This window comes from Trifolium pratense, linkage group LG7 (assembly GCF_020283565.1).
Source record: "Trifolium pratense cultivar HEN17-A07 linkage group LG7, ARS_RC_1.1, whole genome shotgun sequence".
In the NCBI taxonomy this organism is placed as follows: Eukaryota; Viridiplantae; Streptophyta; class Magnoliopsida; order Fabales; family Fabaceae; genus Trifolium; species Trifolium pratense.
In genome coordinates this window covers 40,244,900-40,261,215 of record NC_060065.1, presented here as the reverse complement: position 1 = coordinate 40,261,215, position 16,316 = coordinate 40,244,900, and the positions used below count along the sequence as shown (strand labels likewise).

The 16,316-nt window shown below is 32.2% G+C and overlaps 1 protein-coding gene across 1 annotated transcript; it reads right to left on the bottom strand.

The window, feature by feature from the left end:
- Nucleotides 1–6,403: 6,403 nt before the first annotated feature.
- Nucleotides 6,404–13,471, bottom strand: LOC123898704 (translation initiation factor IF-2, chloroplastic). Its single transcript, XM_045949719.1, has 12 exons — nt 11,494–13,471; nt 11,365–11,397; nt 11,160–11,273; nt 10,652–10,801; nt 10,297–10,395; nt 10,136–10,198; nt 9,688–9,843; nt 9,541–9,606; nt 9,098–9,334; nt 8,288–8,563; nt 7,944–8,132; nt 6,404–6,956 (listed from the first exon to the last, which is right to left on the bottom strand). The coding sequence occupies exons 1-12, from the start codon at nt 13,042–13,044 to the stop codon at nt 6,801–6,803; spliced, it is 3,090 nt and encodes a 1,029-aa protein (XP_045805675.1). The 5' UTR covers nt 13,045–13,471; the 3' UTR covers nt 6,404–6,800.
- Between the last annotated feature and the right edge of the window lie 2,845 nt (nt 13,472–16,316).

The following is a 16,316-nucleotide window of genomic DNA, read 5'->3' as shown; positions in this document are numbered from 1 at the left end:
TTTTTTTTATTATAATAAGGTTAAAAGATATGTTTGATTTTTTTTTTAGCAAATATTATAATTTTTTAAAAAAAAATTGTTGTTTGACCTAACTTCTTACTTCTAAAAAAAAAGTATCATACATTTTATTAACACTCTCAAATTAACAAATAACAACATAAAAACATTTATTTTCTTTTTTTTATTAAAACATAATAATATTCATACATTTTCGTCCTACATCTTTTATCTTTTACTAGTAAAAGGAAGGTTGGGTTGCTCACAATCAAGCATTGTGATGATATGGCACTCTATAAGAAAAGTTTACAATCTCTATTAAAAAACTTTTTCATCATCTCCTTTAATTAAATCATTTTAATTTTAATTATCTTTAATTAAATCATTTTAATTTTAATTATCAAATTATCACTATATAACTTCTTACAAGGGACCAACTAACTAAAATGAAAAATTAAATTAAAATGAACCAACTAATATATAAGATTTATATAACCACAAAATATTCATGACTATTGGAATTCTTTCAATACTAATAAAAAAAAGTGTGTCTAATACTATTGGAATTCTCTTCATTGTATAGTTAATAGTTAATTGGTTCCTAAATGAAAAATGAAAAATTTAATTAAAAGGGACCAACTAATATATAAGACTTATATAACCACAAAATATATTCTTTCAATACTAATAAAAAAAAATGTGTGTCTAAGACTATTGGAATTCTCTTCATTGCATAGTTAATTGGTCCTTAAATGAAAAATGAAAAATTTAATTAAAAGGGACCAACTAATATATAAGACTTATATAACCACAAAATATATTCTTTCAATACTAATAAAAACAAACGTTTGTCTAAGATTATTGGAATTCTCTTCATTTCATAGTTAATTGGTTCATATATAAATGTGTCAATCCTTCTAGGCATTTCTTCACCTTTCACACCTGATAAATATTTTGATCAAGCATCTAAGAGTGTTACCACAATATGTCTGCTTCTCAGGATGGTGCCAACAAGTAAGTGTATTGCTTTTGCATTTCATACATTCATGTGCACTGTTTTTGTTTGCAATAGATTTAAGCTATTCTTTTCCTTACAAGGCAAGGAAAGCTGGAGATCATGCCGCATATAGTCTTTTAAACAACCTCAGCAATGCGACAAATGATAGTAGTATTAAAGTGTGCATTGCTCGAATGTGGGACAATTTGCATGTATATGACAAAAAACAGTTGATTAGTATTGACATGGTGTTGATTGATGAAGAGGTATTACTTTGTATGGTATTTTCGTAAAAATTCTGTTTCTAAGTATAGTATCTTATAATAACTTATTGGTTTTCTTTACGGTACAATTGTATCCATGCAACGCTACCTAAGTCATTTGTAGCTGAGTTCAGGGAAAAAAAATGCAACGAGGAAAGATATATGTCATCACGAAATTTGAGGTGTCGTCCAATAAAAAAAGGTATGCGGTGGTTGAAAAAAACTCTTCAATGTTGCATTTCAATGGTACTAGTGACCCAAATACACTAATTAGCGTTTTCCTTCCGAGATAATTAATTCCATGTCAACTTTCAACCAAACATCATGCCAAAATAGAAAAGATATTTAATGTATATTAAAATATTAAAGTGTATGGGAAAATACTTATATGTAAAAATATTTGCTTCTTATCTATATTAAATTCATATTATAAATTAGTATCAATTTTTTTTCTATGTAGTCCAAATACATTAACGAGAGAGTACATTTTTAAAATAAAAAAAATGGTTATGAACAAACAAAAGAAGAATACGAAAAGGTGTTGACAAAGTTATAGTTTAACAGACAAATATTAATATATTACTCCACCCGTTCTTTTTTAATTGTCGTTTGAGAATCATGCGCATTATTAATATATAAAAATAAATATTAGCATGTAAGATGTTGTTCTATTTTTCTCGACGAATATTTTCAAATTATAAATTTTCATAATTTTTTATAATAGATAATTAAATATATTAGTGATCAATCAAGCATTACTAGTAAAAGGAAGGTTGGGTTGCTCACAATCAAGCATTGTGATGATATGGCACTCTATAAGAAAAGTTTACAATCTCTATTAAAAAACTTTTTCATCATCTCCTTTAATTAAATCATTTTAATTTTAATTATCTTTAATTAAATCATTTTAATTTTAATTATCAAATTATCACTATATAACTTCTTACAAGGGACCAACTAACTAAAATGAAAAATTAAATTAAAATGAACCAACTAATATATAAGATTTATATAACCACAAAATATTCATGACTATTGGAATTCTTTCAATACTAATAAAAAAAAGTGTGTCTAATACTATTGGAATTCTCTTCATTGTATAGTTAATAGTTAATTGGTTCCTAAATGAAAAATGAAACATTTAATTAAAAGGGACCAACTAATATATAAGACTTATATAACCACAAAATATATTCTTTCAATACTAATAAAAAAAAATGTGTGTCTAAGACTATTGGAATTCTCTTCATTGCATAGTTAATTGGTCCTTAAATGAAAAATGAAAAATTTAATTAAAAGGGACCAACTAATATATAAGACTTATATAACCACAAAATATATTCTTTCAATACTAATAAAAACAAACGTTTGTCTAAGATTATTGGAATTCTCTTCATTTCATAGTTAATTGGTTCATATATAAATGTGTCAATCCTTCTAGGCATTTCTTCACCTTTCACACCTGATAAATATTTTGATCAAGCATCTAAGAGTGTTACCACAATATGTCTGCTTCTCAGGATGGTGCCAACAAGTAAGTGTATTGCTTTTGCATTTCATACATTCATGTGCACTGTTTTTGTTTGCAATAGATTTAAGCTATTCTTTTCCTTACAAGGCAAGGAAAGCTGGAGATCATGCCGCATATAGTCTTTTAAACAACCTCAGCAATGCGACAAATGATAGTAGTATTAAAGTGTGCATTGCTCGAATGTGGGACAATTTGCATGTATATGACAAAAAACAGTTGATTAGTATTGACATGGTGTTGATTGATGAAGAGGTATTACTTTGTATGGTATTTTCGTAAAAATTCTGTTTCTAAGTATAGTATCTTATAATAACTTATTGGTTTTCTTTACGGTACAATTGTATCCATGCAACGCTACCTAAGTCATTTGTAGCTGAGTTCAGGGAAAAAAAATGCAACGAGGAAAGATATATGTCATCACGAAATTTGAGGTGTCGTCCAATAAAAAAAGGTATGCGGTGGTTGAAAAAAACTCTTCAATGTTGCATTTCAATGGTACTAGTGACCCAAATACACTAATTAGCGTTTTCCTTCCGAGATAATTAATTCCATGTCAACTTTCAACCAAACATCATGCCAAAATAGAAAAGATATTTAATGTATATTAAAATATTAAAGTGTATGGGAAAATACTTATATGTAAAAATATTTGCTTCTTATCTATATTAAATTCATATTATAAATTAGTATCAATTTTTTTTCTATGTAGTCCAAATACATTAACGAGAGAGTACATTTTTAAAATAAAAAAAATGGTTATGAACAAACAAAAGAAGAATACGAAAAGGTGTTGACAAAGTTATAGTTTAACAGACAAATATTAATATATTACTCCACCCGTTCTTTTTTAATTGTCGTTTGAGAATCATGCGCATTATTAATATATAAAAATAATTGTTCTATTTTTCTCGACGAATATTTTCAAATTATAAATTTTCATAATTTTTTATAATAGATAATTAAATATATTAGTGATCAAAGTTGTGCATTGACATGTGTTCAGTAATCTAAAACGACACTTAAGAAAGGAACGAAAGGAATATTAGGTTAAACATTTTTACTCGAATTCGAACACAAAAACTTCAAAATTTATGTGAATTTCAATGGTATATACTACCTTTGTACCTAATTATAAGACGCTGTTTGACAAAAATATACTATTCAATTATCTTGTTTTGACCGTATTTTTTTTTTAATAATATATAAATGTAAATATTAGCATATAAGATGTTGTTCAATTTGTTTTGATGAGTATGTTCAAAATATTAAACTTTTATAATTTTTACTAATAAACAATTAAAGATATTAGTGATCAAAATTGTGCATTGACGTACGTGCAATGGTCCAACAAGGTCTTATAATTAGTGACGGAAGTAGTATTATTTTGTGTATATAAAAAGAAAGTGAAAGGTTATATATGACGTTTGAGTGTGTTGCATTTTGTTTTGTTGATAGTATGATTGTGTTGTATACTCCTTCGGCACCAATATATAAGAACTCATTGACTAATGCATATATGTCGATACATAATTTTGATTACGAATATCTTTAATTGTCTATTAGTAAAAATTATAGAAATTTGATATTTTGAAAATATTAATAGAAATAAATCAAACAATATCTTATATCAGTTATATGATAATATTTATATTTATATACTTTTAGAAAAATACAGTCAAAACAAGACATATTAATAATACATTTATTCAAAGTAGTACAGTATATCTTATAAAATGGGACGGGGAGAGAGTATATTATTAGAAAGAGAGACAACCACTTGTTTAATTAATTATATACACTTGTTTAATTATTTAATTAGAATGAGTTGCCAAACTCCTTTAGTTAATTATATACACTTATTAACTCACTTGGGTTGGTCTAGTGGTGTTGGCTTGAGTCTTTGGAATATGCTCCTCTCAAGGTCTCAGGTTCGACCCCCCTAGTGCCAATTTCGGCGGGCTAAGTCCATACAGAGAAAAAATCTCTGGCTTTAAATGGGCCCTCGCAAGTGGGCGGTGAGATTGGTCTCATTGGATTAGTCGGTCATAGAGCCGGATACCAAGTTTTAAAAAAAAATTATATACACTTATTTAATTAGAATGAATTGCCAAACTCAAATAATTTATTACGATGAGTTGAAAATTCAGCCTCCTCTACTAAACAACCTTATTTTTTATTTATCAGAACTAAACAACCTTATTGGTACAATTTATATTTTTTTTTTAAATCTTTATATATATGAGTAAAAAAAAAAATCTTTATATATAATAACATTATTTTATGAATTTATTTTATTTGGTCCAATTATTCTGATAACTACTTGGTATGCACGCATATATGTATCCAAAAAAAAAAAAAACTTGGTAGGCACGCATAACTATACTACTTCACCTTGCTTCCCAAGAAGTTCTACTTCATTATATAATCACAATTCATTCATCTATTTTTCATCAATCTCTTTAGCCCAAACCCCAATTCAACAAAATGAAGAGAGAGGGTAAACAACATGGTATGGTGAGGACATATCAGATCCTACCAAACCCAATACCCGGTACCCGATTCATCAATCGGTTCGATTCACCTCCAACAGCTGGACTCTTCACAAAGGTACCTTCCAAGCCCACCAACCATTCCAAATTTACGGGTAAATGTTGCACGTCACGGTGCACCGGTTGCCGCCTCCATCCGGTCTCCAAGTCAAAAAACAAATCCAAAGGTAATTCCAAGCATATCCAGTTCATGGATCAATCCGATTCGAAGCTAGACAGGTTGTCCGCGACCAGGACCTTGAACCATATTAGTAATTGCTATATGGATGATGCGGAGGTGGAAGATGAAAAGGTTGACCATATTGATAATTATGTAAATTATTCATGCACTATAGATGAAAAAGAAGTGAAGATTCCATTGCCTGTTGAACAAATTAAAGAAGAAAAATATGAAGATGAAGATTGGTGTTTGGTGTAACGTTGTTCATGATTTGATTTTATATTGTTTATTTATCTCCACTTACAATTGCTTGAAAGGAGGGAGGGTTAATTTAATCCAAAATTAAGATCCAAAATTATATGTATGTCTTCTAGCTTATCCAATATTATGGTCATGAATAAAAAATTGGAATTATTTTTTTGGATACATAAACTGGAATTTGTTAATATATAACTTTTGTTGTTGTAGGAATAACAATAAAACAATCCTTTGAAATAAGGGTCATGTTAACCGGTGCCCCCGGGTACTGGTTAAGGAAACCAAAAAAGGAAATTTTAAAATTAAAAATAACACTGTTTACACTTTCAAGACGTTGACTGCACAAACTTCAATGTGATATTACTATATTTGGTTCCTTAAACAAGGGGGCACTGTTTAGCATTTTCCTATAAAGTTATAGCTTCCAACTTTGTTACCATACTTATCTTAAAATTTAGAAGTATAACTTGTTGTCACGGGAATTGCAAACACATTCATAAATATCCCTTTTATTAGTCATTTTAGTCCTCAGATCTATTTTTAGGTAGTAAATTTAGTCCTCGAATTTGTTTTCCGTGATCAGTTTAGCCCATAAAATTTGTTTTAGTTGGTCAGTATATCCAGGAACAAATACAGAAGAAACACAAATTTTCAGAGCTCAGTGTAAAATGATGCATCCATTTTTTTCCTTTTATCAAAAATAAGATGATGCATCCATTAATGAAGAGCATCATACAAAAAATGAAGAAGAAAAAAAACAATACAGTTCTTTCTTTCCTTGTCTTATATGTGGTAGTGTTACAGGTATTTCTAGGTCAAGGCATGTAAAGTTTTTTCCCTCTTTACAAAAGAGCTGAAACTAATTTACTTTGTTATATACATTTCTACAACAAACAATGGAACAGATCATTTTGAACTCAACGGTCTTCAGCTGCACCACCTTCAATAAAAATATTATGATGTGGTAATTTTTGTTACCTTCTTTTCCTAAGATAGGAACCATTTTCATCATATTGTCGTCACATCATTGTTGTTCATTCTATGATTAAGATCCTACTCCCTCCACGGCGGCTGCCATTGATGCTGAGGCTTCTTCAAGGGTTCTTCTCTTCTCAATTGTGTTGAAGGCTTCAAGAATATCACCCTCTTGCCAATCATCGTAGTCTTCTAGTGCAATACCACACTCAAGACCGGCATTTACCTGTTCACGAGCAAGAGATAATTAATGTGTGTTCAGGCGGTAACTACAATAGTATGAAAAACCAACACACGGACACAAGCAATTATTAAGGGTTTATTTGGATTCGCTTATTTGAGCTTATCTACTGACATAAGCACTCATGAGAATTTTCGGGAGAGCTTATAGAAACAACTAATGACATGTCCATAAGCTTTTTCAACTTATTTTCTAACCTCTTCAAGACAGCGTCCAGCTTATATAAAAAAATTTTGCCTATATTTTATTTTCTGTTATAGAAATACTTTATACATTTGACTCGAAGCAAAGCTATATAAAGTGGTAGAAAATTCTCAACCCTACATTTGACTCGAAGCAACTACAGGACCTCGTTGGGGTTAACATATGTTTGAGGTTTTGAGTTAACATAGAAATAATCCTTTAAATGGTGGGATCATTTAGTTCATTGACTTTAATAATCCTATTTCAAGAGCATTCTTAAGTTGAGAACCCCACATTGGATAATGGTAGGACTTGAATAGTAGATATAAGGTTGATTTAGGCTCAATCAAAATTCTAATATGACATCATAGCCTATCCTAGATTAGTAAAGTCACTCGCTATTGGGCCGTTATCAAGTCACCTACTTCAGATGTCCAATCCTAGGCCACACCTTAGATAGTGATATGACCTAAATAGCGGTTATAAGTGGGAGGTAACACTCTGTTTACAAGTTACAAAGTCGGTTTTGTGGGTTGAATTAGACTCAACTCAAATTCTAAGACCTTAAAAATGTTAATTTCTCATTAAACACCAATATCATTAACAGAGCCTATCCCCATTCGTAATAGCCAACTACTGGTAAAAATGGACAATAACTAGCTTAATGTTTAGTAAATTCTTGCAAATTAATCACCCATTTTTTTCATGCTCACACCATTCAATTGTTAAAGGCATGTTCTTTTATATGAATAGTAAATATGGGAAGTAAAACTAGAAGCACAGCCATACCTCTTTAACAATCTCTTTCACCCGTTTCAAAGAATCAAGAATACCAACATGAACTACTTTTCCCTTCCGAACGACTCGAATACCACAGCCTTTTGTAACCTTTCCCTCTGTAACCATACATCCAGCAACACGACTACTACGACTGCTGAATACGGCCCGTATTTCTGCTGCACCAATTGGTACTTGTTCCTGCCAAAATATAGCATTAAGAAGTCCAGCATAACCATGAGTAACTTATATAAGTTCATAGATAATACAAAAGTATTCATCAAGTGCACCTACACAAGTCTAAATATGCATAATCTATGCTAATAAGTTACGAATTAAAAGATGTGTTGGTTTACCTCAACAGAATCTAGGAGCCCTTCCATTGCTTGTCGTACATCATCAATTAATTCATAAATAACTCTATATAATCTTATCTCAACGGCTTTATTATCTGCATAGCTTTTCACAGAGCCTGGTGCTTTGACATTAAATCCAAAAATGATCGCTTTGCTTGCATACGCAAGGTCAACGTCACTTGTGCTTATATCACCTGTTGTTTCCATCAAAAACTTCAGTGTGACGTTATCTTGTGGTAGCACCTGCAGGGCTTGTTTGACGGCTTCAATGGATCCCTAGTCATGACCAAGAATAATGAAATTTAATACCAGGTGAAGTAATAACTACAGTGATGATTTATGAAACATATTGAAGTAGTAGATATTTAGCAAAATATAGAATACAAATATACAATACAGAAAATGCCAACTCATAGTTACCTAGTTTTGTGGTACTATTTGCTATAAATGTGGTAGGAAATACTACCAATATTTATTTTGGAAAAACTAAAAAAAGTACTTTTTTCATTTGATTAATAATGTAATGATTATGTGTATCATTTTGTTTTTTTTACTTAATTATGTGTATCATTTATTTAGTTTATTATTTATATACTCATTTACTAACTATTTTTTCCTTCCATATAACTTGATAAGTTTAAAAGGGTCTTTTCCCTATGCTAAATTCATTATGATCTTATCTCGGCGATCAAATATATATCAAATCACCACCACAATATCACCGGCAAAGTCATCAATAAGTTAAACCAGGTATTTAATATCAACAAAATGATGTACAAATTAAAGTAACGCTAGTAGCAGCAAACATACCTGAAGATCAACCTTCAAAATAATATTCAATTGGTGCAAGTCTAATCCGGAAAGCTTTCCTGACGAAACTGCAGAAGCTAGTGAAGAAAGGGTGACCTTGCCATCTCCTGCCTTTGCTGAAATACGCTCATCTCGCAATGACATAACACGGGACTCTGCCTTTTCACGTGCAGTATCAAGGGAATCAACAACCTCAAATACATCACCAGCAACTGGAACATTATTCAATCCAATAACCTGCATTAATGCAAAGAACAATAAGAAAATTTTGTATGAGGACAACTTTTAGCATCTATTCATAACCTCAAAACGTGCAGCGCTTCTAAATGACAGAAGATGGTAACTATGAAAATTCAAAGTCTATAGATGTTTTACTTTTCACCATTGCAAAATGCTCAGGGAAACAAAGAAGTAGTAATGTTTTATGCTGGAAATTTACAAACCTGTACAGGTATCGAAGGTGTAGCTTCATCAACACGCTTTCCACCATCATCGAATAAAGCTCGCACCTGAAGGAAGTAATAAAAAGATGTTAATCAAAAGCTAAGATCATTAAATTTTGAACTTTAAGTTTATGTATATACACCAACCTTTCCAAAAGATCCTCCACAAACTACTACATCACCCCTTTTAAGTGATCCATTCTGCACAATAAATGTAGCAAATGGTCCTTTTGATTTATCCAAGCCTGCCTCAATGACTGTTCCCTTTGCACTTCTATCAGGATTAGCTTTCAGTTCTTGCATCTAAACAATAAATTATTAGGTCATAATCCATAAAAGTGGAATTTAAACCAAGGTCAGAATCCGTAGCAGGAAGATAAAGAAATCCAAAAAGTGGAATTTAAACCAAGTACTGCCAAATAATCAATAATATTCTCTCATCACCACAGAAGAACCGAAAATTAATGGTGTTTGTCTGCTATATGTTAATTTGATGATGATTTATTTCTAGCTATCCATCACATGTTTTCATCAATATACTACTATAACATAAGAACATTAGAAATTTTATAATCAGATGAAGCAAATAAATTACCTCGGCAACAAGCATAACTGTTTCCAAAAGATCATCTACATTCTGCCCTTGAAGAGCACTTATCTGTTGATGAGAGAGAAAGAAAGAGAAATATAACTTCCTATAAGTTACAGAAGCATAAACAAAATATGACCATGAACAAGAAAATGAGAAATATAAACCTGAACCATCGGGACGTCACCACCCCAGTCTTCTGGCATCAGACCAATTGAAGAAAGCTCTTGCATAACACGATCTGGATTTGCTCCATCTTTATCTATCTATTTCAAATAAATAAATAATTGTGTCAACAATTCCTCATTCCATCACTAAGTAAATCATTAACAGTGTTGTGAAATAGAGGCTACAGTGGCAGCATAATGGAATTTAAGTAAATGACTATTGTTGTTTAGTACAATGTGTTGTCAAATAGTCACTATTGTGGCCTTATAGCATAACGGAAGTCAAACAACCATTATTTGATAACACTGAATCATAAGCATTGAAAATTGATGTTGGAGACATATGTTGGCCTACCTTGTTTATAGCAATTATAAGGGGTACTCCTGCTGCTTTGGCATGAGCTATAGCTTCACTTGTTTGTGGACGAATACCATCATCAGCAGCCACAACAATAATAGCAATGTCTGTTACGCTTGCTCCACGGGCTCTCATTGCCCCAAATGCCTTGCAGGAACATATATATGTTAGATATGGAAAATTATTATTAATAAAGTGACAATAATTATCATTTTACAACCGTCCCCGAGGGGATTTGAACTCCATTCCTTGAGGTTCAAGGTCAAACTCTTACCACTACCTCATAGACAATATGAGATATTGGAAAGAAAAATGCAAAGTTGGGTTACGGTTATGTGGTTAATAGTTTAGCTAAAAACTATACACTAGCATAAATAAGAAATTCATCACCCTCATGGATTAAGGTCTCAATAGGGTTCGGCAGAGTGAAATGTACAAGCAGTTTTGCATATTTATAAGGAAATAAGTTAGAAATGAGTTTTTTTTTTATCAAAACCAAGCATACCTCGTGCCCAGGAGTGTCGAGAAAAACACACGGCAACGTTTTTCCATCAACAGGTACTTGCACTTTATAAGCCCCAATTCCTTGTGTGATCCCACCAGCTTCAGAAGCAGCTACCTGTTAACAATTGGTGCATCGGGTGTAAATTGAATGCGAGTGCCATATGAGCTTAGATGAAGCCTAAAATATAACATAATTCACCATATACCTTGGTCTTCCTTATATGATCCAACAGAGTTGTCTGGCAAATGATAACACCAACAAATATCAGAAAATGGAAGAATGTAAAAGAAAAATATACAGAAACAAAGGAAGAATACATAGTGATATCACTTACTTTGCCGTGATCTACATGGCCCATGATAGTAATAACAGGAGGTCTGTCTTTGAGTTTGTCGAGGTCATCTTCCTCGAGAATTTCCCGTCTATTCACTAATCCTTCAACTTTGAAAGGATCGGCATCGATGACTTCCACATCATATTCTTTACAAATCATCTTTACCATATCCTTGTCTAGAGTTTGCACCCCATCTGGTTTAATTCCTTTGGAGTACAGAGAACCGAGGATTTCACCTTCAGTGGTCGCCAAATTGTATGCCAACTCCTCCACCAGCATACCTTTGTCACTGACCTCTAGAATTTCAACTTTTACAGGAGCAGCTTCCCTGGCAGCTTGAAGTCGTACCGCCTTACGACTTGCTTTACTCCATTTCCTTCCTTTTCTTGTAGCACCGCCACTATCATCGTCATTCACCGCCACTCGTCTTCTTGGTCCTGCTCCTGACGAAGCACCTTTCTTCCGGTAATCATCTCTAAACCTTCCTTGGGGAGGGGCCTTCCCTGGTTTCGGAGGAGCCATCCCTGGTTTCGGAGGAGCCATAACAGATCCAGCAATCACAGGGTCAACTTCCGGTTTCTTTGTAGCAAACTTATCAATCAAGATAGGTCCCTTCCTTTCTTTAGACGTAACAGGTGTTTCAATTTCCCCTTTTACAACTTCTCCTTTATCATCCTTCAAGATAACAGACTTTTTAACAGGTGTTTCACCTTGCCCTCTATCATCCTTCAAGATAACAGGCTTTTTAACCAATGGCGGGGGTGGTGGGCGCGGCGGCGCTATAGAAGGCCTAGACAGTAATGTCGGTTGAGGTCTCGAAGGAGGTTGGGGATTACTAGACTGAGGTGTTACCTTCTCCTCTCCCACTATCTGTGATTCCCTCACTTCACTTCTCTTGAAACTAGGCTTAGGTACTTCCTTTATAACTCTCTGCACACTTGCAACCGAGTCCCCTTTACGCCATATACTCTTCAATGTCTTAGACTTATGTTTTTGTAACGAATTTACCGGATTATCATCCTTAGGTTTAACATTTATCTCCGCTTTAACATCCGTCTCGGGTCTTTCCGGTATACTTACCGAACCGTTACTTCTTTCACCATCCAACTTAGAATTTTCAAGCTTTTCAGCCTTCTCCAAAACCTCTCCAAGTGATTCAATCACCTTAGTCCTCTCATCCACATCATTACTAGAGGACTTTAAAACAGGCTTAGGAGAAGGTTTAAGAACAAAACCACCACCACCACCAACACTACCACCACTATCACCACCTTTATTATCACCATCAATGTTAGTAGAATCAAGAGAAACTGAATTTCCTTGGTTAGCAACAAAATCAGTTGTAGTAACTGAATATCTACAAACAGATAAAGAAACACAATGCCATCTTTTTTTCCCTTTATTATTACAATTCCCTCTAGAAACAGAAATTCTTCTAACAACAGAATGTGACCTTATACAAGAACTACTCACACCATTGAAACTACCTAAACTCACTGGTGCAGCAAGATAACTCATTGTTCCTTGCAAATTTCCAACTAAAATCAGCATATTTAGACCAACCCCACAACACAAAAACAATAAAAACACTATCTTTCTAGTTAACTTCAACAATTCCTCATTGCACAAGGTATCTAAGTTAAGAATTGAACCTACCCAGAAACCAAATTGTGATGAAAATGAAAAAACAATGGTACCTTTGGTTTAAAGACAGGAACTTTATGTTTGAGATTGAAGTAGGACATGCATAAGAGTTTCTGGGTATTGAAATTCAATGAAGATAAAGGTTAGTTTTTTTGTTTTTTGTTGTGATGATAGAGTGTAGAAGAGATGAAAAAGAAGAAGAGAAGAAGAAGAAAGAGTGGAAGAAGTGATTTTGTGGATATGAAAAATGGTTGAGATAACCTTATGGCATTTTTCGATTGAATTGTGTGGATGGTTATGTGCCTGTCAAATTTTTGTGTTTCTTTCCGATAATGCTTTTTTTCTATTTTTTGTGGTTTTTCATGTTTTTTTTTTTTGTCTGTTCTTTCTTTTTCCTATCATTTTTGGTATTTTTTTTTGTTACCAAAAATATTTTTGTTCTTAATTCTTCGATTTTCGATTTTATGATAAGTAAAGTTTATTAACCACTTGAATACAATGTATTAGCTTCTTTTTTTTTCCTCAACATTGTTTTTGTTATAAGAAAAATTTATTTTATTTTTTATGGTTATAGATAAGAAGTTTTTATTTTATTTAACCGTCATTTTTTTGTGAGGTGTATAAAATGATTTTTTTTAATTGAATTTTTTTATGCAAAATTTAGATGGTAGTATAACTATTTATTTAAGTTATTCTAGTCCCTTGGTATTTGATAAATTTTTGTTGAGAGATTACTTTTTATAATGAGGAAAATAAATTGTTCATTGACAAAGTAAATACCACCAAACGTATACACACGGCAAGTTTTTGAGTTTAAATTTGGTAAAATAATTCAACCTAATAATATTGATACTATCATTTGAGTCGTACATTATAAATACTGAAAAGTCTATTTTTGTATTATAGGAAAACAAAAATAGAATATATGTGAGTAAATTTATTATTATTATTATTATTATAAATTATAATGGTTAGTCAAAAAAAATTATAATGGTTTGGGTAAGAACACGTTAGCAATTCATGGCCTTAATTATACCAAATATATTTAGAGGTGTGAATATTCCAATTTTATTTTTGAGGTCAACATTTCAATATTGTTGTGACTTATTGAGTAGATTTTTTTTTTTATAAGTTGATATTAAGTAGATTAATGAAAGAAAAATGCAACCAAATGATGTAATTAACAAATCTGAACATATTGCGAAATCTCATAATATCAGGAAAAGTTCTTTTAATTTAAGGTAAATGGTTATTTAACCTTAGCGAAATTAGATTTACTCCCTGCGTAATTTTTTTTTTCTAAATCCATCCTTGTAATAGGGTGCATGCCACTAAAAGTTCTTTTACTTTAAGGTAAATGGTTGTTTCCACGTGTGTATGCCAAGTCATCAAAAATGCACAGTCAGATGTTTAGTTGTCCACTTAAGGGATAAAATGAGATAATCTTCATATTGCAAAGATGGATTTAGAAAAAACAGATGGAGCCTCTAGAGGTTCCCCAGGTATATCTTCTTGTGGTGGCATCTTTAGAGACCATCTTGGTACTTTTTTAGGTGCATTTTCAGCTAACATTGGTGTTGCAACCTCTCTTTATGCTGAAATTTGCGCTGCAATTTATGCTATTGAATTTGCTTCTGCTAAAGGATGGACCCATCTTTGGCTTGAATGTGACACTATGCTCTTAGTTCAAGCTTTTACTAATGTGAATGTGGTCCCTTGGAAGCTGAAGGTTGAATGGAAAAATTGTCTTCATATCGTTAGAAATTTTCGTTTTAGATTTTCTCATATTTATAGAGAAGGAAATATTTGTGCAGACAGATTAGCTAATGCGGGATTTTTTGTTGATGGGTTAGTCTGGTGGGACCAATTACCAAGTTGCTCTAGAGAAAGTTTCTTTAGAGATAGAGTTGGTTTGTCTAATTATCGCTTTAGTTAATCTTGTTTTGGTGGGTTTGGTTTATGCCCCCCACCCTTTCTTTTGTTTTTCATTTTAATAATACTTTTGGTGAGATGGTAGAGGAGTGGTAGTGAATTGAGGTGCCAACATAGTTGGGATGTCGATGACTTACTATGATGACATATTCTCCATTTTTTTGCTTAAAAAAAAATTTAGAAAAAACAATTTACGCAGAGGTAAATAAAATTTCGCTAACTTTGCAGGGGTAAACAGTCATTTACCCTTCAATTTATATAAAGAATCGACTTAAGTGATTAATAAGTTTCTTTTAATTAAGACGGACCGTTCGGAAAAAAAAATTAAGTTTAATTTTTTAGATGAACAATTTTTAGTTGGATTTAATTTTTCTTGTTGTTGAACTCTAAATTGTCATAGAGTCCCTTCGCCGTGCATTTTCGATGACGTGGCATGCACACGTGAAAAAATTTAATTTATATTTATTTTTAATTCCACGTCAGCTAATTTTAATGTTTTTCAAAAAATAATAATTGTTTACTGTAAAAAAATAATAAAGTCTTAAAATATATTATTAGCTGACGTGGAATTAAAATTTGTTTAGCTATGAGTCTGATTTATATTTCAATTTGTTGAGCTATGAATTTCGGTTGGGAATTTTGGAAGGAAAAATGTTCTTGATGCAATGAATTTGGATCTTGGAGGACTTGTTGTGCTTGTTGTGGATGCGACAAGATTAGATTCTTCTGCAACACGATTCGAAAGTATTTTTGTTGTTGCTTTGGTCGTGATGACTTTGATGGCGTCCAAAACGGAGTTTCAATTCCTCGCGGTGCTTAGAGGATGTCTTGTTGCACTTGTTGTGGATGGATTAAAGCATATTTTTGTTGTTGTTGTGGTCCTTTTGATGTTGAAAACCCTGATCCTAATCGAGACAACCACAAAACTAACGGAACTGCTCGAGAAGCGATAAACGATACTAGAGATTCTGAAATCACACTTGATCGGGACGCGACCGTATATGCTCCGACTGGAGGCAGTTTTTATCAGATGATGTTTGGATTCTGTTTCCATCGACTCTGAGTTTATGTTACTAGGTATGAGTCTGATTTAGATTTCAATTAGTTTAGCTATGAATCTGCTTTAGATTTCAATTTATTTAGCTTGTGATAATGGTTTTTTGTTTAACTTTACAAAAGATGCAGATATTGATTCCATTTATGGTAATTTCAAGTTAATAGTTATGGGAAGTATCTTTCCCCTTCAA

Excerpts from the sequence above, each read along its gene's own strand:
- LOC123898704 (XM_045949719.1), bottom strand. The coding sequence starts at position 13,044 with ATGCTGATTTTAGTTGGAAATTTGCAAGGAACAATGAGTTATCTTGCT. Across the intron at positions 10,199-10,296 it reads GTGACGTCCCGATGGTTCAG|ATAAGTGCTCTTCAAGGGCA; the intron begins GTTTATATTTCT and ends TCTCATCAACAG. Across the intron at positions 9,607-9,687 it reads GTGGAGGATCTTTTGGAAAG|GTGCGAGCTTTATTCGATGA; the intron begins GTTGGTGTATAT and ends TACTTCCTTCAG.